We start from the raw sequence: 25,404 nt of genomic DNA on the forward strand, positions 1-25,404 counted from the left end.
TCGCGTTTCACGCCGTTTTCGCCTTCACGGGCGCGAGCGGAGAGAACGGGTGCGGTCAAACAGCGCATTGCACCGCGTTCGTGGTACGCCACGCTCTGCGCACGCGCAGGGAGCTTGCGACTTCCGGTCGAATCCACCGCTTTTCGCAGAGTATAGAGAGCTGCTCCGTGGAGTGAATCTGGCGGCGTAGCTGCACCGGATCTGCCAATGAAACGCACAGGGAGCACTCTCAATCTGCCAATGGAACAGATTTGCTCCGAATGGAGCAGAAAAACTGCTACCGGACGTGCTCCGAATCTGCCAATGGAATTCATCGTTAATTTGTCAGCATTCTATAGGGTTATATGTACTTCCCTAGGAAAACCGTGCATCCGTCAGGTAACGCTTTACGGTCCACGGGATTGCAGGGAGTCTTACGTATACGTATACGTGACAGTTCTGAATTACTGAAAACGCAAAACAATACAGTTGCCACAGCAAGTAGTCATACCACACAGTCGGCTCCGAAAGAAAGCAGTCCACTATAGTTGTAACCATAACGTACAGGGCAGTTGACGAAACGATGGCTGATATATCGCCTAGAGCTGACTAAATGATGACTATAATATCAGGTAATAATGACTAGCGTTGGCTAAATCATCCCTAATGTCGGGTAGTTTCTCTAAACCGGACGTTCGTCTGGTTAACCTGCCTGCCTTTCCTCTTCTCTTTTTATCTCTCTCTAACGTTTACTACATATTTCCATAGGTTGGTTAAATAACGGAATAACGGTTAAATAACGGATCTGACATTTCTTCGGTATGGTGTTTATACTGCAATTTTTATATGTTCTCGAATATCAATTGGACTTTTTTAGTTATAAAACAGTCACATCGCCGTACAGCGAATTGTGCGCTTGCAATAGACTGATTAACTTTTAATAACTTTGTTATCCTATGCATTAAACCGTTGTCTTCCAAGAGGAGGATGCGTGTATAAACAGCATGTTTCAGCCTAAAAAAATAAAACGCGGGTGAGATAGCAGGAAAATCAGCAACGCAAAACAAGCTAACAAAACAAAAACGGTGAGCTCAACACTAAAAATGTCCAAAAAGAACACAAGTGAAGGTTTCCCTAAAAATTATAGTTGCCGAAAAAAAAATTAATTTACCGAATGGAAAGAAAAACAACAAAGCACACCAATTGTTCAGAACATTTTCTAAAAAACCCGAAAACTCTGATATCTGGCAATAAGATGTCTTGAAACTAATTTGCCCGTTCGTTTACCACAGATGGCACACGTGTCATAAAAACTGCAAGTCGTCACGATTATCAAAATCAATCTTGATTTCAGGATGTGACGAAGGAGTATTCAGAGGCAGGCTCTACATACTGTTGTCACCAATTTCTTTTTTATTGCGATAGCAATTATATGGACACACTCAACGGGTTTTTGTCGTCACCGTCACCGTAGCCGTCTTGTTCCGTATAAAGCCGAAATCTAGCATCGCCCCGGCATCGTATGTTCTAAACGCGCGCGATCGCTGGCGACGAACGCGGCTGAAGCAGAGATGAAGCGAGCCGGCCATCTCCGTCGCACGGAGGGCGCATGCGATAACATCATCCCGCGTGCGAGGCCTGCCAGCGATTGCTCCTCAAGCAGAGAGGAAACGTCCCGTCCGTCTTGAAGGATCGTGAAGGGACGCCGGGGTAGGAGGGGGGGGGGCTGTGTCGCTCGAGCAGCAGCTGTGAACTTTGATCATAAGGGCGCGGTATTTCAGCAGGCATCAGCAAACAGCTCGTATACCCTTCATCGTGCTGTGCTCTCACTGCTTCGCGCTGCGACAACATGCTGCCCGAAAACGGCTTCTCTCCCTGGAGCGGCCGTATTTCCTTACACCAGCGTTTGATAGAGTTAAGCGAGGTCGGATCCAAAAGAGTTAGCTGCTAGCTTTACTTCGTATAACATTACAATATGTTGCTATCGCATTCATTGATTCGCCCTTGCGGCGATACTGTGATTTTTTTATGAGAGTACTTCAGGTATAGAGTTTTGTTAACATTGTTACTGAGACATACATTGTGGCAGGGGCGTCATTGTAACGAAAGCACGCGGTAAGCTACGAGACGGGGCTGCCACAGCTTACAAACCAGTAAACATCTTGAAATGAAGCCTTCTATATGAGGGCCGCCTGCAAAAAGTGTAATCGTCTATGTGCACTGTGTTGTATTTAGTAGTAATTTCGACAAACTTGAAATCCTCCACCTCTTTCTCTCTTCCTTTTTTTTTTGTTCTTCTAAACTCTACGTGGCAGTGTACTTCATGTGGTCTGTATATATATTTAAGTCGGGCGGGGGCGTCGCGAATGCGGCAAGTAACCAGCCAGTCATTCAATAGCATGTTATACGTTCTACACTGCGACGTCTACTATACCACATAAGGGCCCCCATCAACACAACGAAACGAGGCTTCGGTACGGTCCGGCATGAGGCCACCAAAGCGAGGCAGGAATACATCGCATGTCCAGGAAACACTCTCCATCGTCGGCTGCCCTGTTTGTCGTGCGTCGCGGCGACGAATGAGCTGCAGTCATTATATTGCCGAGCAACCGGCGCTAGAACGCGCGCAGGCCGGCAGCCGCAATTTCCAGTTACGCGCATCGGTGCAATCTCGCGATCGCTACAGAACGAATGGAGAAACGCACGGACCCTCGCAGAGGATGCGTGCCCGTGGACAGCCGCGGGCTGTACCGCAGACTGGTCGTTGCTAAGGGTTTACGTACCTCTTCTTCTCGGCGAGCAGTTCTTTTCTACGTTTATTTCTTTTTTTTTCTCTCTCTCTCTTTGGTTTCTCGTTTCTGGCCACTTTACGAGATGGCAAATTGAACGCGCCATTGTCCCAGATTAGACCGTGCCGAAGCCGGAGGACGTCGCCGGTCAGCGGACGGGCGCGCCGGCAGAAAATTAGCGCGAGATTTATCTCCCCGCTCCCACTGTCTCCTTGTTAGGGGATTAGGAACCGCGACGCTGGTCCACACACTACACTATTATAGTCGTCGAAGAACGAGCTACGAGAGAGCTATTCACTCCAGAGATCCTATTATGGGCCTTCTCATGTAAAGTGCACTTGGTTGTTTTTCGCATTCTTTTCGGCGAATAAATATTCTACTTGTACGGCGAGCTTAGTGCAGCTTGTTGTCTGAAGGGAACTGCCGCCGTTTTACGACTGTTTTAAGACGGGGCCATCAGAACAGCGTTGACATGGAAGGTGGAGGGAATGTCGCGACACTATTGCGTAACTCGCTCCTTCGTCTGTTACTCAGTCGTATCGAGCCCGAGTCCTTTCTTTGCACCTTCATTGCCTCCGGGATTCGCACCCACGGTGGGCGAGCGATACTGTTGATACAAAGCAACGTAGCCATGCAGCGACACGCAGCGACGGCTGCGTAGGCGCCATGGTGCAAGCTGTACATCTCTCTCTCTCTGAAATCCTTTGTCCTTGTGTTTAGTCGCAGTATGTACACTTAGATCTCTTTGGTGTTGTGTCCTTTTATCGTTTGGCGCGACGTGCTTTGGATGGCGCAGCGTCTGGTCGTTCCGCAACAGAAATACCAGTTCGAGTGAATGAGCGACGCGGAACAAGCGAATCGAATGTCCGTCGCCAGTGGCCGTCTACCCGCGCCGCTTGGCCAGCTACGTCGCCATGTCGAAACTGAACTGGCGCATTGCATCACCTTCGCCCATAGGGCGTTTAACAGTTGGCAAAGTGCAAGTGCACTTTCGACTGGGGCCAGAAGCGTGCGTGTCAGTGAGACAATGTCGGCGACGCGCTCGTTGCAACGCCCCTCTAGAAATAACATCTCAAGTCGATGTATAAAAGACTAATGACACCTTCTATTTCTCTTTTTACGAACTTCTGTGTGTGCTGCTCTTGGGGTCTACGTATTAATAAGCGCTATGTGGACGTTGGGTACACGCACGCACGCACGCACGCACGCACGCACGCACGCACGCACGCACGCACGCACACACACACACACACACACACACACACACACACACACACACACACACACACACACACACACACACAAAAAAAAGAGATATATCCGGACTCTGTATAAGAAGCACCTGGTAGCCGTGGCAGATCGCGATTTCCTCCGCGCGGCAAAATCCCAAAGGATGTGTTTCGGAAAGGAATCAATCAACGCTAGGCGAAACGCAAGCAGCGCTCCCGCGACACCCTAAACTTTTTTCTGTCAAACGTATTTTGAAGTTTATTCGCCAACCATAAGACATCTTGCTCCACGCCCTTGTCTGGCTCTTGACATCAGACGGCCGCTGCTTGGAATATTGGGACAGAGTGTGCCATTGCAATGCGGTACACGCATGTCACCTGAGAATTTTTCCCGAAAACAACGCTCAAGTTATCCCGAGGGAGACATCAGACTTTCAAGTATTGCACAAAGGATATCTCACGAGCAAAAATACTAAACCTGGAATCGGCGTAGATGAAAAACATGAAAACGAAATGCAAAACGTGACGCGCCTTTATTTCGTCTTCCCGCTTCTCATTTGGCAGTTGTTGTCGTTGGCGCCTTCTTCCAAGGACTTGTTTACAAGAAATAGTGACAGGTATACTATATTGTGCTTTTATATTGTTCCATTTCTTTGTTTCTGCTTTAGTTTGCATGATGCTTACGCCTGTACCAATGCAGCTAAACAACGGGAGTATCAGTTGTCCTGAGGCCACAGTCAATTCTTACTCTGTCAAAAAAATTTTTCGCACGTTCATTTTCTTAATTGCCTCTTCGTTCCAGGACCTGAAACGTGCAATATTTTTGCACTCTTCTGAGCCACGCAGGGAGGTCATTAGGAATGCTGCAAAAAGAAAAACCTTTAATATGCGAAGCAATCACTATTCCATTCTTCGATGGGTTGCTTTTGTGGGTGCCCCTGGCACTAAGCAGAATAGTACATAGGAAGCAGAAAAGGTTCAAAGATGCCGAGCCTGGTTTGGTTTTGTTTTTTCATCGTTTTTTCTTCTCGATGCAGCTTGTGAAATATACCGTTGTAATATCTATATACAGAGGCGGTTTTGAAGGTAACTCTTCATCTTCGACGACGCCCACGTTTTGAGCCGCGACCTGCTCAAGCCAAGCCACAAAAAAAAGAAAAAAAAAACATGGCGCAGGTAAAGGCGTTTACTCGGCGTCGGAAAACAGGATGAACAAAAAAAAAAAAAGAAACTTATACCTAGCTCATTCTGTATGCATAGAAAATTCGTTTCGAAATGAGAACCTACCACTACTTGCATCATGCTCAGCAGCTCAGCGCAGCGATCCGGAGCAGAATTTCAGAAAACGCTCAGAAGGCGAAAGATAATATTTTTTTAAACACAAAAGTGTTTTATGCCGGGCCCCACAGGCACTTTACCGATCTCATTGTCATCGTCACAGAAATGAGGGCGGTAAAAGAGTGCGCCACCTTAGTATCCGCGTAATATGCCTCTTATTTCACCTCCGCTCTCTTATTTCACAGGTGATTTTTTTTTTATGCATTCTGAGTTGAATAAGAAAAGACACCCAGTTTGTATGTTGTTCAGGATTCCACTAAAGGGTAGGGGGACAGACGCCTCGTCTTCGATTGCACAGCTACAACACGTACCCTAAATTAAATAATTAGAAAAATAAGTAAATTACAGTTTATTAGAGAGGTAATACAAATAACTGCGCTATTTATGGCGTATGCTGAAACGAATATTGAGTCTCCGTATAAAAAACTCACAGGTCCCCTTATGCATTCGTCTAAGACGACTCGAAGGCGAAGGCCACCTTCTTTTTCTTCTCTGTCGATGCATTGATCCTCCCCCGCCCCCCTCCGAAAGCTTTGTGCACCTCACCTGGTTTTGCACTGCCTCCGTGATCGGCCCTCCTTTGACCCACCGGCCCATAGAGTTTCCTACAATACTTACTAGAGGGAACTCTGGCGCTAGTGTCTAAGGGAGCTGCAACACATGGCGCTTCAGCCAGCATGGGAATGATGGGTAGTACACGGATTTGTCTAAACTTCGTTCTTTCGGCTCCGTTTGGCTCCGCATTGCCTGCATCCGCTTTGTCGCAAAACGAAGTCCATCAAAAAGTCAGCAGTTCCACTTCACCACTTTAGCTTTGTTAGGCTCACCAATTCAAATCTGGTCAGGAAGTTCTCAACGATCCATTCTTTTATCTGAAAGAAAACCAAAACGCAGCAATAAACAAAGCCACAAGTGCGTTCGAAGCCCGCAAATACGAAGACTAGGCAAATCCGTGTACTACCCATCATTCCCATGGGGGCTGAATGATCGCAGCGCCAGAGTCCCCTCTAGTTAACTTTAGAAAACTCTATGCACCTTGCCCACCGATGTCATATGATGACGTCATCACGTGAAGTGACGTCACGATGACCTCACAAATATTGGCGATTTGTGACGTCATGATGACGCCATACGGTGTGGTCAACACGTGATGATCATTTTTTGCATCACTCGAGTTGACGCCGCCGACGACGGTCCATTTTCGCGTTTGATGAGGCATCTAAGGCTTTCGCCTTACGCACGAGGCTTTCGCCTTAAAGCCTAACCATTTCATTTTATCCACAGCCCGTCTTTTATAAAGCGTCGTGCTCTGGGCAATCGTCTTGGAGGTACACCAGGGAGTATAAAAGGTTTTCCAGGAGTACGATGTACACCCTCAGACTATCGGACTAGGGTGCGATCGAAACACCGTGTCTAGGAGCTGCAAATATAGCGCCATCAGGCCGTTGACTAGTGACCGGACCGGTGGACTTCAACGCAGTCCGCCTGGGACGGCTCTATGGGCTATATGCATTGGGCTGCTCTAAAAAAAATATTCCTCCTTTCCCATTCCACTTACGAAGCGCTTGAGTGAGGGGTGAAACTTTAAGAGAGGTTGTCATGATCGTCATCTCGAGAAAACTATATTTCTAACTAGGGCTGCGTCAGTGTGTTTTTCTGCCTCATTCGTCACTGCTCAGGGGTAAACAGAAAGCACACCTCTCGCAGTGTAAGCCAAGCAAAGCCTTTAGTCGCCATCCTCTCCGACCACGCGTGCTGACCTTTTCTCCTTTACTTTTTCTTCTTTTCCTCCTTCTATCGTGCATCTAGGGGAACACTATTTCGCGCTATTGAGGCCGGTCGCGAGTCACACTATTGAGCTGGAGCCTGCCGCGCTTTGGTACGCGCCATCGCTCAAAGCCGCAGTGCGCATACGAAACTGCGGGGACAACAGAGTTTCATCATTCAGTATTATTAGTGCTAGAGGGAAAGGTGGGCCTCCCGTCTTCGCACGCTATAGCTAGCATGAGATGGGCAGCTGTACACAGGGGATAGCTGTGTAAACATAACACCTCCGCGCCAATTCTGATGGGTTCTGGCATATATGTGTGTCTCAGCTAACTCAGGCCAAGCTAATGAAAGAGCAAGTGCAACGACATACGAAGGGGCAATCATCAACAGCGCTTTGTTAGTGGTAGCCTCCCGCATAATGGCAATTTTTTTTGTTGTAAATGCTTACTTATTTACTGAAATTTCATTGCCTAAATCTTTCATTACTTGTATACTTGCAAAAATTAGGACTTCCAATCCTGCATTGCATCCGAGAACATCATGCTAAAACTTTTCGGCATGCTACAGCCTTCGTAATTTCTATTTCTGCATTTCAAATACAGCTGTCTCAGCACTATCTTCCGGGCGTCACTGGCGCTTGATTTGTGCAAACAAATATAAGCCATTAGCGCACGCAGTCGCTGTTGCTACCCGTATCGTTGAACACGACCAGAGAGCATTTACTTAGAGACCTGGGGTGGAAGACGGCCAGACTTTGACAGTATGTGCACTACAACCCGCAGCGCACGCGTTCAAATAAACCCCGTTTACACAACGCGATGAGAGAAATCGATAGCGGCCAGTATTTCTAAGGGTCTATTGACGCTGTACTAACGGGAACTCTGAGACAGTTCCCAGAATATCCCCTTTTGGCCATCGCATATTGGAAAACAGTAAAAACTCGTTAATTCAGATTTAACGGGACCGGAAAATACTGTCCGAATTAACCGAATGCTGAGTTATCGAAAGTATCAAGAAAAAAATAATAAAATGTCTATTACGTCAATGCGCTTTCATTTTCTTGAGAAATACGTAAATCCAGTAATTATTTTGTATATGAGCAGTGCAAAAACCGCAATTTTCGTTATTTGCGACTTCGTTCACAATGTGCACATGGCTCAAGACCCCGGGTCTTAATCCCAAACGTGCTATGAACTCATACCTTATTATGTACCAACAACGCGATTGTGGATGGTGACCAGGCTTTTCTGAAAGTCGGCGGCCGTTTCGGCTGGCCGTGAATGCCGTTTTCGTTCCTTTGCGTCGCACATTTGATGTGCTTCCCGATCGGCGTGCTCCGAGGATCGTTCGAATTATCCGATTTTCCGAATTAACGAGCTTTCTTTACTGTATGTGCAGCCATTATTATTATTAACGCAATAGCGTTAAAGAGCTCGTATCGCAGAAATTCCGCCGTCGGCGTCGGTGTCGGCGCCGTTGGTTGTGAGCGAAAAATCATCATCTTGTCCGTGACCGAAAAATCGAAAAAGCTGCAAAATACATAATAAAAATGTTGGGTCCGAGTGAGAATCGAACCCAGGCCGTCTGCGTGGCAAGGAGGTGTTCTACCACACAGCCACGCCTCTGCTTGGAGCTGCACTGAAAGTAACTTTCATACTTGCCAAAAATACGCGTCCTGTATACAGGTGTCACAGTACGAGATGTAATATCGCAGTAATATTGCGTGGTACAAGCGTACATTGCCATAGGCCGTCACACCGTGTCAATATCATAACAACTTGGTGGTTTAAAGACAGCCACCCATTACAAAAGGCACCACACATTACTGCGCGTATTCCCTTAAGACCACGTAGTGGGTGCATCGCACATTCGGAAATGTTTCTCGCGCATAATTGCTCCTGGTTTAAAGCATGCTACCCATTGCATAAGGCACACATCTTAGTGCGCGCATTCTCTTAAACACTCGTACTGGTCGAAGGGCATTGCACTAGGGGCAGGATGTCGCTATCGCGTTCAACTCTTAAAGGCGAAGCTTAAGTGTCCCCCAATTTTATTATTATTATTATTATTATTATTATTATTATTATTATTATTATTATTATTATTATTATTATTATTATTATTATTATTTAAGTTGACTGCGTCTTGCGTTTCTGCCTTATATCTTGTCGCACTATTCAAGAAAGAAAGAAAAAAAGAATAAAATGGTAGGCATGCGTTGAACACAGCTGTCTCGCCAGGGTTACCGTAGGGGACATTTTAAATATAACCAGACCTGGAGCGAAAAGTAGCCAAAAGTAACCATGTCACGTAATCTTATTGTCAAACTTGTAGCCAAATACGACAGAAGCGATCTCATGAATACATTTTTCATTATTTGAGCAATGAGCAATATCATTTTGAATAATAACTAATGTAGAGTAAAGAGCACAATCTTTTTTTTTTTGTTTACTCTTGCTTAGTCTTCGAGCAGTGAGTTGTGAATAAATGGCTAAATCATTAAAGTTCAGTGCGCTTGCACATAGACAATCTCAAGTATAGAGCTCTTACCAGAGTAGCGTTGGCACATTCAAGCAAAGAACGCAGTAGGAACATTAAACGTTGAAGGAGTTTTTCCTTAAAGCCATGGACCGAAAGTGATTGGTAGCGTCACTTCAAGACTAGACCAGCTTCAAATAGTGAAATATGATGAAAGATGAACGAACAGTCCCGCTTCATTTTGCTGCGTACCTCTGTTTTTGTAAAGCTCACACAAGGGAACATTCGCTCAGCATTAACATTACCCACCGCGGTGCTCTAGTGGTTACGGTGCTCGACTGCTGACCCGAAGGTCGCGGGATCGAATCCCGGCCGTGGCTGCCGAATTTTCGGTGGAGGCGAAAATGCTTGAAGCCCGCGTACTTAGATTTAGAGGTGTGCACGGGCTCCGGGTAGCCCGAAAGCCCGAGCCCGACCCGGCCCGCGGGCCGGGCTCGGGCGGGCCGACGTACTTTCACCTCGGGCCCGGGCCGGACTCGGGCTACTTGGATCTTTATCGGGCCGGGCTCGGGCCCGGCGCAAAGCCCGACTCAAGCCCGAAATATAGAGAATGAGCGGGAATTGTCTTCCAGCACGCATACAGCGCCTTTTCCGCGACCACCCTTTACCGCTTTTCCTTTCCATTCGCCACTTTAAACAAAAGGGGAGCAGGTAAAGCACTGCCTCTGTTGCACTCCGACAAACAGAGAAGTAACATCACATGAGCTAGTGATGGCGCCACGCGACTGTTCGCGTTAGATTTAAGGCCAAATCCCATATGAGTGAAAATGCACGCGACAGTGACGAGCGACCCGACGTAGATCGCCTTCGTGCAAGCTGACGCTTGCATTGCATACCCCATACACGTGACGGCTTTGGCGAGCGAACTCCATTGTTGCTGGCATGAGGCCGTCTACTTGTATAGCAAAAGTGCCGCGAACAGTCTCTATTAGAGACTGTTCGTCGTGTGTCGTTTGATCATATTCGATATGCTCAATAAAATGCCAAATTACCGGAAAACGATGTTTTGTTTTCGCAGCGAACCTTCAAAAAGCCGGGCCGGGCCGGGTCGGGCCCGGGATTGTGTTTTCGTACGTCGGGTCGGGCCGGGCGGGCTCGCAGCCCTTTGCCGTCGGGCTCGGGCGGGCCTTCGACAAAGTCAGCGGGCCCGGGCCGGGCTCGGGCTCGGAAGTACGGCCCGTGCACAGCTCTACTTAGATTTAGGGGCACGTTAAAGGATCCCAGGTAGTCGAACTTTTCGGAGCCCTCCACTACGGCGTCCCTCATAATCATATCGTGGTTTTGGGACGTTAAACCCGAACAATTATACATTATTAGCTACGCGTTCGCATGCATGAGTGCAACTTAGACTATCCGTCTTTGCAACCGCGCTAAATTCCCTATAAAATACTTCCGCGCCACACGTTTGGGCGCCTCGACGCGCACCAGCCTCCCACCGCAGTGCGAACGTGCCCGCGCATCGGGCAACACGAAAAAAAGCTTACAAACGATGGGCTGTTGTTAAGCTTGCTGGCTATTGTATCTGTTAATAATGATCTGGTAAATGCGCCAAAATAGAAGTCTAAAGTCGTCAGAAAGTAGGCACAGAGCAAAACTGAATTTTCTGTCTCCAGACGGGGTCACAAAGTAGCCAATTTGGAGCAATGCAGCCATCAACGGCAACCCCACTGTGAGTACTTGAAATGTGGATAGCTTTATGGAGTGTTAAAAATTTCAGGAAATTTCTTACATAGAGATGGTTGATGTTGATTGCATAATTCATAGTAACATAGAGTTCTGCGGGGCAATTGGTAGTTAAAGGCATTTGGTAATTAATGAGATGTTGCTATGCACAATAAGACGTCTGAAGTAGGTCTCAGCTTATTACCCATAATTGAAGGAACATACTAGCAAGTAATGCTAATATCACGCTACCAGCGAGACATTACACAATGTTTCTCTCCCCTGTAGTTCGCTTAAAATATCATTCATTTCCATTTCAAGCGCGGTTGCGATTTCGTATTCTATATCCATATATAGGTTCCATATGCCTGCAAACTATTACTATAGGCGTTGTAAACACTTAATTGTTGTTATCACGAACGTCACAGTCAGGACTTTTTGGATATACGGCCTGTTATTGATGATCGATGACGCCGGTTCCTAACGGTATTCTTTACATCGCGCAAGTGCCCTCTACGTGCTCGGAAGAGAAATGTGGGCGAGCTGGTATCGAAGCATGGCAAATAAGGGACGCGAACTAATGGGACACAATTGAAAACACAGGCAGACAAGGCGAAACGCATCGTTGTCTGTCTGTGTCTTCGCTTGTGTCCCATTAGTTCGCGCCCCTTATTTGCCATGCCCTCTACATGCACCACACAGACAGTGTATTTGACAGCTATGTGTTATAAGCAACCGAGTAGCTATTTGTATGCGCAGGAAAGATACGATCTCGCGGTTATGGCTGGATATACACAATATACTTAAACGAATGCCTTCTTATGTCTGCTCGAAGAAGATATGGCGAAGCCATTCTTGTTACATTATGGTGCCCGACGCTGGGAGTTGTATACAGTCACAGATCTGTGAGACATACAGACATTAATTCCTATTAGGTGGGCGCGGCGCATTAGAGAGGGCAGTGTAATCCCTTCAATTTAATATTGCCCTAATATGCCTTCCGCTGCAGCTCGATAACACTTCAGATGTCCTGCATCGTCTTTACGCGGAGGACATTATCATCTGGTCGTCACAGAGGATCACTCAGGGCAACGGAATGGAAAACCGTTTGTAAATAGCGAGAGACGTGGTGAGCGACTACGCTGAGTCATGCGACCTCAGATGTGCTCCCGAGGTGTCGGAGTTACTGCCAGTCCCTTTGGGAAAGCAGTCCACACCCTGCTCGCCCCGAAATACCGCTGGAGGGACATGGCACCTTGCCGCCTCAGAAAGTTGAGATGCTGAGAATGATTTTCCAGTCGTATCGCACCAATGCCATGCTAGTGAACAGGCTTACGATTAGAGTATCCCAAGTTCACCGCATGATCCGGCGAATAACCAAGACAAGAAGTATGGAGGAGGCGGAGGCGCTTCGGCTTATCCAAGTCTCCGTCGTGTCTCGAATAACTTACGTCATCCCATCCGCACTAATCAACGCGGTGGTATATAAAAACAACACAGCGATCAGAAAGGCGCATAAACAGACGGTGGGTTTTGTGATAAGTACGTCCGCAGAATGCCTACTCCGGCTTGTAGTGCACAATACGGCAAAGAAGCTAACCGAGGCACATCGTTCTATTCAGCCGGAGAACACGATTGGCGGTGTCGGTAACTGGGAGACTCATCCTCTCACGCCTGGAACCCTCTGTCCCGCTCCACCCCCGCCACCTAAGACTGCAAGCGTACCCCGTGTCATCTGGGGCAACATCGTACTTCCGCTACCTCGCAACAAGCACCCTATGGACCACTCGCATCGAACAGAGGCCTAGGCCCGTGCGGTTAGCATACGGAAGTCAAGCCTCCAGAGATTTGCTCCAGAGATTTGCCCTCCAGATTCTGCTTGTCCGCCTTTCACCGGACCATCAGCCGCGACAGCTATACCGTAATCGTGAACGAAGAGCATCGAAGTGGCATTTCAATCCCCCGAAACAAACTCCTCCAAGCAGAGGAAGAAGTCGTATGGCTCTCTCCCAAGCTAGACTGAAGTCCGACTCTCAACAGGCGTGCTGCAGCTAGAGGTGTGCGCCGCCTGTTTTTGGTCACGCTGCTCGCGCCGCCGCTGAAGTCCCAAGAGAGATCACGCCGCCGCCGCCGCCGCCGCCGCCGCTGCCGCCGCAGAAATAAGTGGCGAGGAGATGACCCCTGTAAGAAGGATACTGAAGGCGAGAACGAAACCAATCGAAAAGGCGCCGGATTATATGATTCTTGCAACGGACGCACTCTTTACAGCGGAGACGATGCAGCTTTCCAGGAAAAAGGCGAGCCCGCTTCGCCGGTTTCTTTATATTCTTTATTGCGTTAGCAATTGTATGGACACTCGGGGCAGGTTTTTACCGTCGCCGTCATGTTCCGTATAAACTCTAAATGGATAACATCGCTCCGCGGATTGTATGTTCTACCCGCGAGTAAAAGCTCGCGAGCGTTGGCAAGGAATATGGCTAAAGCAGAGGTGAAACAAGCTGGACATCTCCGTCACACGGAATAACATCAACTCGCGTGCGATGCCTGCCGTCGATCGCTCCTCAAGCAGAAGGAAACGCCCCGCCCGTCATTTGCTGGGCGAAGGAGCAGGTAGGGATGTCTGGGGAGAGGGACTGCGTAACTCGAGCAGCAATTGTGAACTTTGACTATAAGGGCGCGGTCGAGAGCGCTGGCACGCGCGCTATTTCGGCAGACGTCCCCCAGCGAACGGCTCGTATACCTTCTATGCGCTGTGGCCGCTGTGAGAGCTGTGATCTCACTGCTTCGCGCTCGGACCACTGATACGACGAACTGACAGAAAACCGCTTCTCTCGCGGGAGCGGCCGTATTGCCATACACCAGCGTTTTCTAGAGTTAAGTGAGATCGGAGCAAAAAGAGTAAACTTCTAGCCCTCGTTCATGTACCATTACGGCGTGTACTTATCGCATTCACTGGTTCGGCCTCCCCCTTCTCCCCCCTCCCCCCCTCCCCTCCCACCCCCGCGCCGCGCCGCCGCCGGTCCGATGAACCCCGCCCCGTTCACGCGCCGCCGCCGGAGGTGGAAACACCGGCGCGCCGCCGCCGGTGATTTTGGGTCCGGCGCACATGTCTAGTCGCAGCTACGCTAGCGGCAGAATTCATATTAACACGCTCTGAATCATGAGCTAAAAGCCACGAACGCGACCAATCATGATCATCTACAGACGGTCATTTCCTTTTAGTGTTCTGTTCCCACTGGCAGCAAGTTGTTTTTTCGTTCATTTTATTTAATTTCCCATTGGCTCGTAATTACTACACTTCAATTAGAAGCTACAAATAATGCTACCTACGCTTTCCTTGGCTTCGTTATCTGTTGGCTCCCACGCCGCCGCCCGAAAACTATTTCGGTACTCTTCGTAACAGCTGCGCTGTAATAGCCAACAAGTAATAATAATAAATGTTGGGCTTTTACGTTCCAAAACCACGATATGATTATGAGTGGAGGGTGCGTATTAATTTCGACCACCTTTAGTTCTTTAACGCGCGCCCAAATCATAGTACTCGAGCGCTTCACCACTGAGCCCTCATCGGAATGTGGCCGCCACTGCCGGAGTGACACCCGCGACCCCCTATATTTAGCGCAACGCCCCTGATATACCACCTCGGGCCATCGCACGAAACGTCAAATGCCATATAACTATGAAGGCAAAATTCCTGTCGCTGAGCTTTCTCTATGCCGTCTCACGGGGGCCTGATAGTTGCGCACTACAATGGCGAAGCGATCCATTACCTCCTGGTAACGATTTTCCCCGTTTCGCAGCATGTAGGACGATCGAAACCGTGGGACTATGTCACTCCACGTGAGAACTGTCCGTAAACGTAACGACTAGAGCAATATAGCGAGTTCTCATCCATCTTTCAGTTCATCACTTCGATCTTCTGCGTCTTGTTCTTCGTTGTCGTCTGAAGTAACCTTCGAGCATGCCGTCATGAAAATGTAGTAACAGCAAAATCTCGTTAATTCGGGTTCCACGGGACCGGAAAAAATGTCCGAATTAACCGAATTCCGAATTATCGAAAGTATGAAGAAAACAGTAAACAGATGTCTATTAGGTCAATACACTTTCATTTTCTTGTGAATACGTCAATCCGACTTACTTTGCATAAGAGCGATGTACAAGTCGCAATTTTCGCCACTCGTGACTTTGTTCACAATGTGACCTCGGCGCAAGACATCACTGTCTTAAAGGGACTGTCTACCGCTCGGAAATTTCTTTCTGATTGTGGTGAAAATGAAAAGATCGTTCATCCCATCGGCGGCAACGAGCATGCTTTTGTCGCATTAAAAAAGGAATTATATTTTTAATTTGACGTTGAAAATCGTAAAAAGATGACCGCTAGCGCCCCCCAACAGCGATGTGGTCAATCTACTGGTAGGACAAGAAATCCTAGCAGGTAGACTCATTTTTCTTAAAAACCAACATGTACAGCTTGAAATTGTATTTTACGCACTTGAGGCAGCTTGCGGTTGCGTCAGAGAGTAATTTTTTGCTCTTTTTTTCTCACGCATCCAAAAAGGTGCCCGGTGACGCTGCTTGCGGCGTCGCCTTCGATTGCGCCTGCTTGAACTAATGCGATATGCCATGCGGCTCTCCACGCTTGCCTTACTGTGCCGATATATGGTTGTTAGGATGTCTCACATGTGCTGCGCTGTGAAGGCGTACATTTACCGTCTCTTTTTGTTTAATCGGCTTGGACTGCGGCAGCAGTGCTAAAGTTAACGCATAGACTGCGATAACATCAAAACAAGTGTTCTGTAATCGTATAATAAGGCTTCATTCAGCCGCTAACGCGCTGAAAACGACTGTTACATTCATTACATTAGTGTTCAGCGAAAATGAAGTACTCCTACAGAAATCACATGTGCTTTCGGTTTTTTAATTTCTACCGGCACTACAATCGTCATCGCGTCCACCAACCAGTGTTATGGGCATTTTTCACACCAATGGAAGATGACTGAACGCCGATCGAAAACTTATGTTTTAAAAACTCCACTTTCCAGAGAAACCGCTGCAAGGTTGGACACTTCAGACTGTATGCTTTCGTTTGCGGTACAAAACAGAAAAGCGATGAAGGACGGTAGAGAGTCCCTTTAACTAACCCGAAACGTGCTAACCCGAAATGTCGTTGCCGTCGTTGTCATACGTTTTGCGCTGATGACGATGGCGATGCAGACCGCGCCAGCTATGGTTCGGTTGTCGGCGAACGCCGTTTCCGCGCCTTTGCGTCGCACACATGCTGCGATTCGCGCTCAGCGCGCTCCGGGAATCGTTCGAATTAACCGGTTTGCAGCCAGATATGTTCGAATAACAATACGTATAGTCTTGCCGGGACCAGATAACGCGTTCGAATAATCCGATTTTACGAATTAACGAATGTCGAATTAACGAGCTTTTACTGTATTTCCTTTTCTAAAAACCACGGAACCACAGTGGAAGCAGCGTTCTGCGTCTGAGTATTTAGGTTCGGTTCCTGTTGGCGGGGCACGCATTTCCGTGGGGTCAAAATGCGTGAATGTTCTTCCGCCTTGCTTTGTGGGCGCGTTGATGCGCATACAAGTATAGCCAAAGTTATCCCGAACGCCTTCGCTATCGCAATTCTCATAGCACAGTGTTTTAGGGGGTGACATGGCTAGTGGAAAGGGGCGATGAACTTCACGTGATCACCTATAAATCAAACAAACAAACAATGTCGAGTTCACAAATTTTTATTGCGTATATCGAGGATAGCTGAAAGGTGGGAACCCTCAATCCTCGATGGTGTCGCCAGAGGGTCAAGAGATGAAGTCAGCCGCGACGTGTTTTTACACTAACACCATGAGCATATGAGAAGAAAAAAAGTTTGTGTAAGTGAAAACGTATTGCACTTTCATCGATTGAGTGGCGCATACATTAACTATCATATATTTGGTTATTCTCGGCTACAGAGCGAAAAAACACAGGACGGAGAGGAGTGAACAGGGCAGTGCGTCCTGTGTTTTTGTCTCGCAGTATACCAATAAACGGGACAGTGCGTCCTGTGTTTTTTCGTGCTGTACCCAATAAACGAGACAGTACGTCCTGCGTGTTTTCGCGCCATTTGTACCCGATCGATAAACGGGACAGCGCGTCCAGTGTATTTTTACGATGTACCCAAAACTTGGGCAGGCGCTACATTCTTGCAACCCAAGAAGGCGATAGCCTTGGTGCACTCATGTAAGACGAGATGAGCCGCAATGAGCACTACATATGTGCAGCATTGAAGTGGACGCTTTATGCGAGCCTCTCTTCGTGCTGTGCATGTATTTACGTCTCCCGCCTGTCGTGGCCGTCGTTGTTCCTCTTCTAGCTTCGGCGGTCCGGGATCCCCTTGCCTTCGATATCCTGCTCGTACAAACGCAGAAGCGCTAGCAGCGACACGCGCTTCTTCCGCCGGCATACCTGGCGGACGTGCCCGTGAGCCGCAAAGGCGTGCACACTCCATCGCTTGCCTCCTCGCCGCCGACCAGCGCCGCCGACACCACCGGCGCCGCAGCAACTAAACCTAGTTTGACGTAAATGCGCAGCGCGTGCTCGGCCACCTGCATGCGCTGTATACATGGCCTCCGAGATTGCGCGCCGGCGGGTTTCTTACCGGCCGTCCCAATCGCACGGAGAGGGTGTAAATTCAAAGGTGGGCGTGGCCCGCTACTCCGCATGGCGGCGCTCTCCACTGTGGGTCAGAAAGGATGCCGCGCTTTTGGCGCGGCTTGCGTGAGGTGACGAAAAAAAAAAAATGGTTTTGCGCTTTTATATAACCTCCCACTGATTTGTAAATGTCAGGTCAATGCGTACGAGAGGCAAAGTGCATGCTGGGGCCTATTTTTTCTCAAATGCGCTTTTTTTGTTGTAGGTATGTGCCTCCTATATTAGAAGTGCGATTGCTCTGCAAGAGATCCGCATGAGCTAGAAACGCACTACGAAGTTTGCGCGCTGCGTTGTATGGGGGTGCTGGCGAAGGAGATAAAAAAAATTGAACGATTATTGGGCTGCGCGGGATGACGCTCGGGGCTCGCGCTTGCCCTGCCGCTGAAGACAGATCAGTCGCAGCGGGCCCTTCGTAAAGGAAAGCTGTTTTCTTGTCGCCCCCGGGTTCTCTCTGAGGGCTCTGGCCAACTACTGGCCCTGAGCCCACAGTAGATATGTTAATCATTTTGCAAGCTAAATTTAAGGCCGGCGACAAAAGCAGCCCCTTTCGAAGCAGTATCGCAAAAAGCGGGCATCGGCGTTTGCTTCGTTTGCGGATTTCCCCTTCGGTGTAACATTCTTTGTCTCAAGATATAGCGAAATGCAAACGCATGTACAGTTGCGCTCAAATTTCCCTGTGGCCATTCGACTGAATATGCCTAGGTATCGGGGGAATCCGCATTCTTACGGTGCCGACGGACGCCGCCGCTGGACGCCGCCGCGTTGCGCAACGCGCGTTGGAAGAAGAAACGCGCAACAGTTGCGCAACGGGCGTCGGAAGGAGCAACGCGCAACTGTTGCTACGCGCCGCTGTGCCATCACGTGATTGCTGAGAGAGTGTGAGGGGGAGAGGCCGGAGCTGGCACCGTGCCAGAGCACGGACGGACGGTCACCCCGAGTATGAGACATTAAAGGCTTTCGCCTTAATACTACCAGATACGAATTGATGCGTCCTTATAGTATTCGATATCAGGAAAATCGAGCAGCTGCAATGCTTTCCTCCGTAAATCGGGCCAAAATAAATGCACTAACAGAAAAAAAATACTTGCCTTCGGTGCATTCAGAATATCCGGCCGCTGATCCTTCCTTGCACGCGAAAACGTGCCAACGTGCACGCTGGTATGCCGTGCGCTCTGCTTTCTGCCGCGGTCTCCTCTGCCGCCGGAATACCCACTAAACGCGCCCTCTCGCTGTAGCCTGGCGCGCGAGGCGCCGTAGACTTTTTTGCTGGGGAGCGCGTCGATTGGGACGGCCGGAGAGAAACCCGCCGGCGCGCTATCTCGGAGGCCATGCGCAGTAACACCTGTTACTGTGTAACGCCGTGGTGAGGCATCCACTGCGCGAGCATTCTTTTTTTTTTTTTTTTTTGGCACGCTCCCAGTGGTTTCCGCACGAATCCGCGGAGGATTTTTTTTTTTTTTTTTGTCACGGAGCGTTTAGCATCAAGGTCACCGGCAGTCCCAGAGGACCTCCAACATAACCAGCTTTGGCCTTTGTAAGGCGAAAGCCTTAGTAAGTATGATTGTGCATGCTTCTGTATGATTTTGCGTGATTATGTATTATTCAAAAGCGTGATTATGTATGACTATATTGTAAACCTTTCTATGCTGTCACATGTTGCCATGTAAATGGTCTCCTTGGCCCCGTCACGCTGTTTGTTTTTGCGACTTTTAGCCTAGGACCCCATCGAGAATATTTCTCTTTACTATTTTTGGTAAATAAAGACAATTAAATTGAGTTGAGCAGTAAACGAGACAGTGCGTCCTCCGTCTTTTTTTTTTTTTTTTTGTGCTCTGCCCAAGAGTGAATCACGAACTCGCCCAAGCTTATACGAGAGGTTAGTTTTATAACAGATAACTGGTGTTTCTGAAGTAAGGTGCGTCGATAATTAGTTGCAAAACTCTACTACAGTTTAAATACGAAAAGAAAAAGACCCACAATTAGCGCGGCAGTTCATCACAACTACAGTGTTCGACGTCATTCATCGCCGTAATTACGCAGCATGGTGAAAAGAAATATTTTGCAGAATTAACGAGATACGACTTTGGACGTAATTTCGTAGGGCGAAACGACAACACAGTAATGAGTGCTGTGTTTTAGTTGTAGTGTGTACAATGTTTAGAAAGACGGATTACCTAACCTGATAACAGGTAAAGCTTGCTAGAACTGTCTTATATTGAGAGAGGTAAAAGACAAATAAATGCAGGTAAGTTCAGAACGGTGTACCTGGTTTGCTTCATCACGCTGGTGGAGAAAAAAAGGGGGGAAAAAGAGAGAGAAAAATTTGGGGAGGCGCGAAGCATGTAGGGAAGGGTGTTTCAGCTCCACTAACGTGAAACCTGTGTAAGGGCGAAGCATGCAGTGTGCGGCAGTGTTTCCCACAGCAAAATCACTGCTAATTGGCAATGAGAGGCAGAAGAAAGATTAGACACAGAGACCCGCAGTCCGCTTTTAGTTAACGTGCACGCTGCGAATCTTTAGTGTTCAACTACGCACAAGAGAAATCTCCCAGCGGCACTACATTGCAGGTCAAGATCCAATAATAATAATATCTAGGGTTTAACGTCCCAAAACCACGATATGATTATGAGAGACGCCGTAGTGGAGGGCTCCGGAAATTTCGACCACCCGGGGTTCTTTAACGTGCACCTAAATATAGGTACACGGGCCTCAAACATTTTCGCCTCCACCGAAAATGCAGCCGCCGCGGCCGGGATTCGATCCCGCGACCTTCGGGTCAGCAGTCGAGCGCCATAACCACTAGACCACCGTGGCGGGGCGGTCAAGATCCAGTGCTTTCTTGAAAAAACCGACTGCGCGCGCTGCACAACCGTTCACCGGCCACCCCTTATATAAAGATCCAGTGCCTATATATAAGGGGTGGCCGGTGAACGGTTGTGCAGCGCGAGCAGTCGGTTTTTCAAGAAACATCGCTAGCAGACGCTGCCTGCGTTGGCGTTGCCTCTCGCGGGTGAGGGCGCGTTCTCGTTCCTCGTGAGCTGGTAGTTCAGCGTTCATCGCAGAAAGAGCGTTTCCATAGTCAACGCGCGCCGTTCGCCCCACGGCAAGCGCTTAGGCGGTGGCGTCCTTTCTTGCGCTCAAGCAAATGGATAGGACACGACGATGCAGGCAAGCAAATGGTCACGACGGTGCACGCGGCGACAGCAGACGACGATGCGCCGTCGACAAGCCGAGACCCTAAGGTGCTTTGCCCCTAAAATTCCGGCAGATCCCACGCATTGTGGGAGTCGATTTCATGCGACGCACACAGCGAGTAGTTGCGTATGCGGAATTTTTCGCTTTGAACCAAGCGTTACGAGGTGGATCGACGTCTTTTCGTAAATTTATTAATCGTGCGCATGTCGTGGGCTCGCGAAGCATGTCGACGGCACTGGCATGTAAAACGTTCGACGTAACGTCGGCACTCACATTCGAGCACAGATGTCAGTTTTATCGCATCGAAGTGCACGCTACGGTGCGATAATGTGAATACCGTATCATACGTGACTGTCGCCGGCCTATTCGACTACGGCCTGTGCGGTCAATGTTTGTTACATTGCTATAAAAGTGGACAGCCAGCACTGCAAATGCAACTGGTGTTGCCCCGACATGACGCTTGTAGAGGATCTTTAACGTAAGAAGTGTGAAGCACGAGCGGGGCTGCGTGGTAGAATACTTGACTGCCATGCAGAATGCCCGAGTTCGATTCCGGCTTGAGCCGTGATTTTTATTCCTTGCTTCCATCGGGACTTTTTGTTCACCAACAACGGCGGCACCGTATTTTCTGCGACACGATCTGCTTAACCATTTCGCGTAAAGACGTGCAAAATCTGTTCTTGCTGTCCCAGGCTTGATATAGACTGTAAATCACCTGTGGCGCATACCTGTATACCACGGGCTGTGTTGCGGGTATGTGCCACACGTGACTGGCAGAATGGGCTTAATGGCGTGCGCGACAGGCAAGCTACGTTATTTGTGTCATGCCGTGTTCGCCATGCACTCTTGTCCTCCTATGCCAATTTTGGTATATACGAAGGTAAAGATGCGCGTAGACGAAGGCGGCTTGATAGATAGATAGATAGATAGATAGATAGATAGATAGATAGATAGATAGAAATGATCAAATCGCCTTTGGTTCGCTAAGAAATGCTTCGCATTTAAAAGGGAAAAGAAATGGAGTAACAAAGTTATGCGTACTTACACGTATCATTGTTCACCACACAATAAAAAGTCGTCGGAAGAGCCGAAATCAAGCGATGTGCCGAAATCTTGAATCCTATATTCACTCTCGAAAGGCCACTTAAGTACAAAGGCCTCATGGTGACACACCTAAGCACCCCTTACGGTTGGTGTAACGCCGCATATTTTGCGCAGAATTCACAAACGGTTGAGTTGCTGCACATAAAAAAAAGATAAAGAAAGAAATACTACCGTGGTAGCTGATGTGCCTGCGAGGAACTGTTACTGCGAAGTTTTACTCAACTGCACGAAAGACCAAAAAGCGATGCTTCCGCCTCATAGGGAAACTACTTGGAAATGTAAACACGGGAAATGTGTTTCCAGAAAATGTTTCTTTAAAACTGAGTTTCACTCGCGAGCTCTACATAAAATCGGCCTTCAGAAAGTTAAAATCAAGTTCAATTCAATTTGGCGAAAACGAGGCGAAAACGAGGCGAAAATTTTTATTAGCACTGTTACCTTGAAAGCAAAATCTTCGTGGTAAAGAAAGCAATCGTGTCTCTATCTTTTTTTTTTTTTTGCGAAATAGAAGATAGCTAACAAAACGCCCCACATTTGCGACAAGCGTACTGATAACTATAAATTGGAACACGTCTCTTTTACTTTTTTCCGCAGTCAATCTTATGCTCCATCGTATTTGCCCCGAAATCTATTACACGCTTTAAAAGGATGAACTACGCCACCATTAAATGTTGTTTAACTGGAAAGGTTAAGAGAAGTAAGAATCCGCCAAATCTAGTTTCAGCACTATGAAAACCATGCATGCAACAATATTTCTTTCCCCGTAAGTAAATAAAAATGAGAATTAAAACATTTAGTACGGGCGAACATAGAAATATACAAAAGGAAAGAAAAGACATAGACAGAATGTCAAGTGCTAAGAAAAATACTAAATAAAATCGGCCGTAATATTTTAAGCACCTTTGCGACCTAAACGCTCGATGTTTCTATTACTGATATGAGCGCCTGCGAAGCGAATTATTAGCCGGTTCATCATGTAGGCAACCAGTACGAATATAGTTAGATATTACATGCCCTCGCATTAATTACCGCATAAAATTATACGTTCTAGTTTAATCCTTCTGAAGGCCTAATGAGCGGGCGGGAAAGCAAGCAGGGGAATACAGAGATATGTTTTAAAGGAAAATCTTCTAAAGGCCTGCGCGAGTCAAAGCGACCGCGCAAACTGTTTCACGTATACTGAAAGGACTCTTCGAAACGTAGCCGCACGCATGAAATAGTTATTTGTTTTTGGCCGCCGAACAAGGGAAGTGACATACAATAAGATCTCACGCATCTGTTTCGGTCAGTACTCTCGTTTGTGCCTTTTTCTCATCGCAACAGATCGCACATAATGCATAATTATGACACTTTACTAAGAACGATGCTCTTTAAAGCAATTGAGTCGCTGTGCGTGCGAACCGTTTGGCAAACAAACGATGCGCCTGCAGAGCAAACTCACTGCGTGTGTGTGTGTGTGTGTGTGTGTGTGTGTGTGTGTGTGTGTGTGTGTGTGTGTGTGTGTGTGTGTGTGTGTGTGTGTGTGTGTGTGTGTGTGTGTGTGTGTGTGTGTACACACATATATAAGCGAATTTCGTGAGAGCAGCCGTCACAAAAATTAGGGGGTGCCGGAAGTGCTTGCCGGCTAGGTTGTGAGAGTGAGAGAAGTCTAGCACTTCGGTGCCTGACAAGGCATCCACGGAGAATGTTATTCAAAAGTCAAGGGTGAAGCCGCCCCTCTGACCCAGATGGCTCTCCCCGCCCCACGACACATACGCCAGGCTTCCGACGCCCCGCGCGGCTGAACTGTACATTATTATTTCATAATGGCAAAAGATTTTGCGATTACTAAATGATTTTTCATATGCTTTCTTTTTAAGCTGGCAAAGCGGGAGAGCCTACCTTGTTTTTATTGCGCACGATGTTGGCGTCGCGCACGGTCTCCATGTTACCGGGCGCCTTGGACTGGCGGAGCTTCTTCCAGATCTTTCCGTACGTGTAGCAGATGACGCCCAGGGGCAGGAAGTACTGAACGCAGACCAGGGCGTGGTTGTAGGCCTTCCAGGTGAGTGGCCGCATGCCTGCGTTGACGCAAAAGGGCCGCTCGCGCAGGCCGCTCAGCTTGTCGACGACGAGCACGACGCGCAGGGCGAGTGCGTTGGGGCTCGCCACGACCAGCGACGAGAGCCAGATGATGAGCACGAGCAGCTTGGCCGTCGCCTTGGAGCAGAAGCGCGCCTTCAGCGGCGACGTGATGGCCCGGTAGCGCTCGACCGCGATGGCCGTGAGGGTGAACACGGACACGTTCACCGAGACCACCTGGACGTAGGGGCAGAAGGCGCACATGAAGTAAGGAAGCGCCCAGCGCTGCAGCAATGCGGCCTGAAACTGGAACGGGATCGAGAAGACGCCGATGATGACGTCGGCAACGGCCAGGTTTGCAATGAACAGGTTAGTGATGGTCTGCATGCGCCGCGACGACGCCACGATCCACAGGACGAGCACGTTTCCCAGTATGGAGACGAAAGAGACCAGTCCGTAGCAGAATGACAGCAGCACGACGATGTCCACCGGAACCTCGTACAGGCTGCTGCTAGTGCTGCCGCTGCTGCTGACGCTGCTGAGAGCGCCTGAGCCGTTGGCAGCAACAGGGTCCACGTCGACGCTCATGTTGGTCGCGACGGCGATGCTCACCTGTAGCACGCTCGTGTTGTCGGCGCCGTCTGTCACGCTGTCATTGAGATTCGACAGCTCGTAGAACTGAAGGACTTCCATTGCGGAAACGTCCACCAGGTCGTTTTCACTTTGCTGTCAACCTAGTACCACCGCTCGCCTAGGCGATGCGCAGTGCAAAACGTGCGCGCTACGCATCGCTCCGTGGGCTCTTTTCCCGTCCGGGCCGTTGGCTCGCGCGCCGTGTCCCTGCCGCCGGCGCATCGGGGGGAATCTGCGACGACTGTTCCATAAGCGCGCCCGCGTCCGTAGAGAGTCTGGCCGCGGGAGAGAGAAATCGGGAGAGCCCTCTACCACGTGATTCGCGCGTCCACCGCTCCGCGCTCCTTCGGAGTTTGAACCCACGTGGAGAAAAAGGAGGGAGGACGCGCGCGGGAGTTCCC

The 25,404-nt window shown here is 48.7% G+C and overlaps 1 protein-coding gene across 1 annotated transcript in view; it reads right to left on the reverse strand.

The window, feature by feature from the left end:
* Positions 1 to 25,083, reverse strand: part of LOC119398983 (tachykinin-like peptides receptor 99D) — a 54,115-nt gene extending 29,032 nt beyond the window's left edge. Inside the window, exon 1 of the mRNA XM_037665801.2 lies at positions 24,191 to 25,083. Within this exon, the coding sequence (XP_037521729.1) occupies positions 24,191 to 25,063 (873 nt within the window). The 5' untranslated portion in view covers positions 25,064 to 25,083. The remainder of the gene's footprint in view (positions 1 to 24,190) is intronic.
* Between the last annotated feature and the right edge of the window lie 321 nt (positions 25,084 to 25,404).

This window comes from Rhipicephalus sanguineus, chromosome 1, assembly GCF_013339695.2.
Source record: "Rhipicephalus sanguineus isolate Rsan-2018 chromosome 1, BIME_Rsan_1.4, whole genome shotgun sequence".
NCBI lineage: Eukaryota > Metazoa > Arthropoda > Arachnida > Ixodida > Ixodidae > Rhipicephalus > Rhipicephalus sanguineus.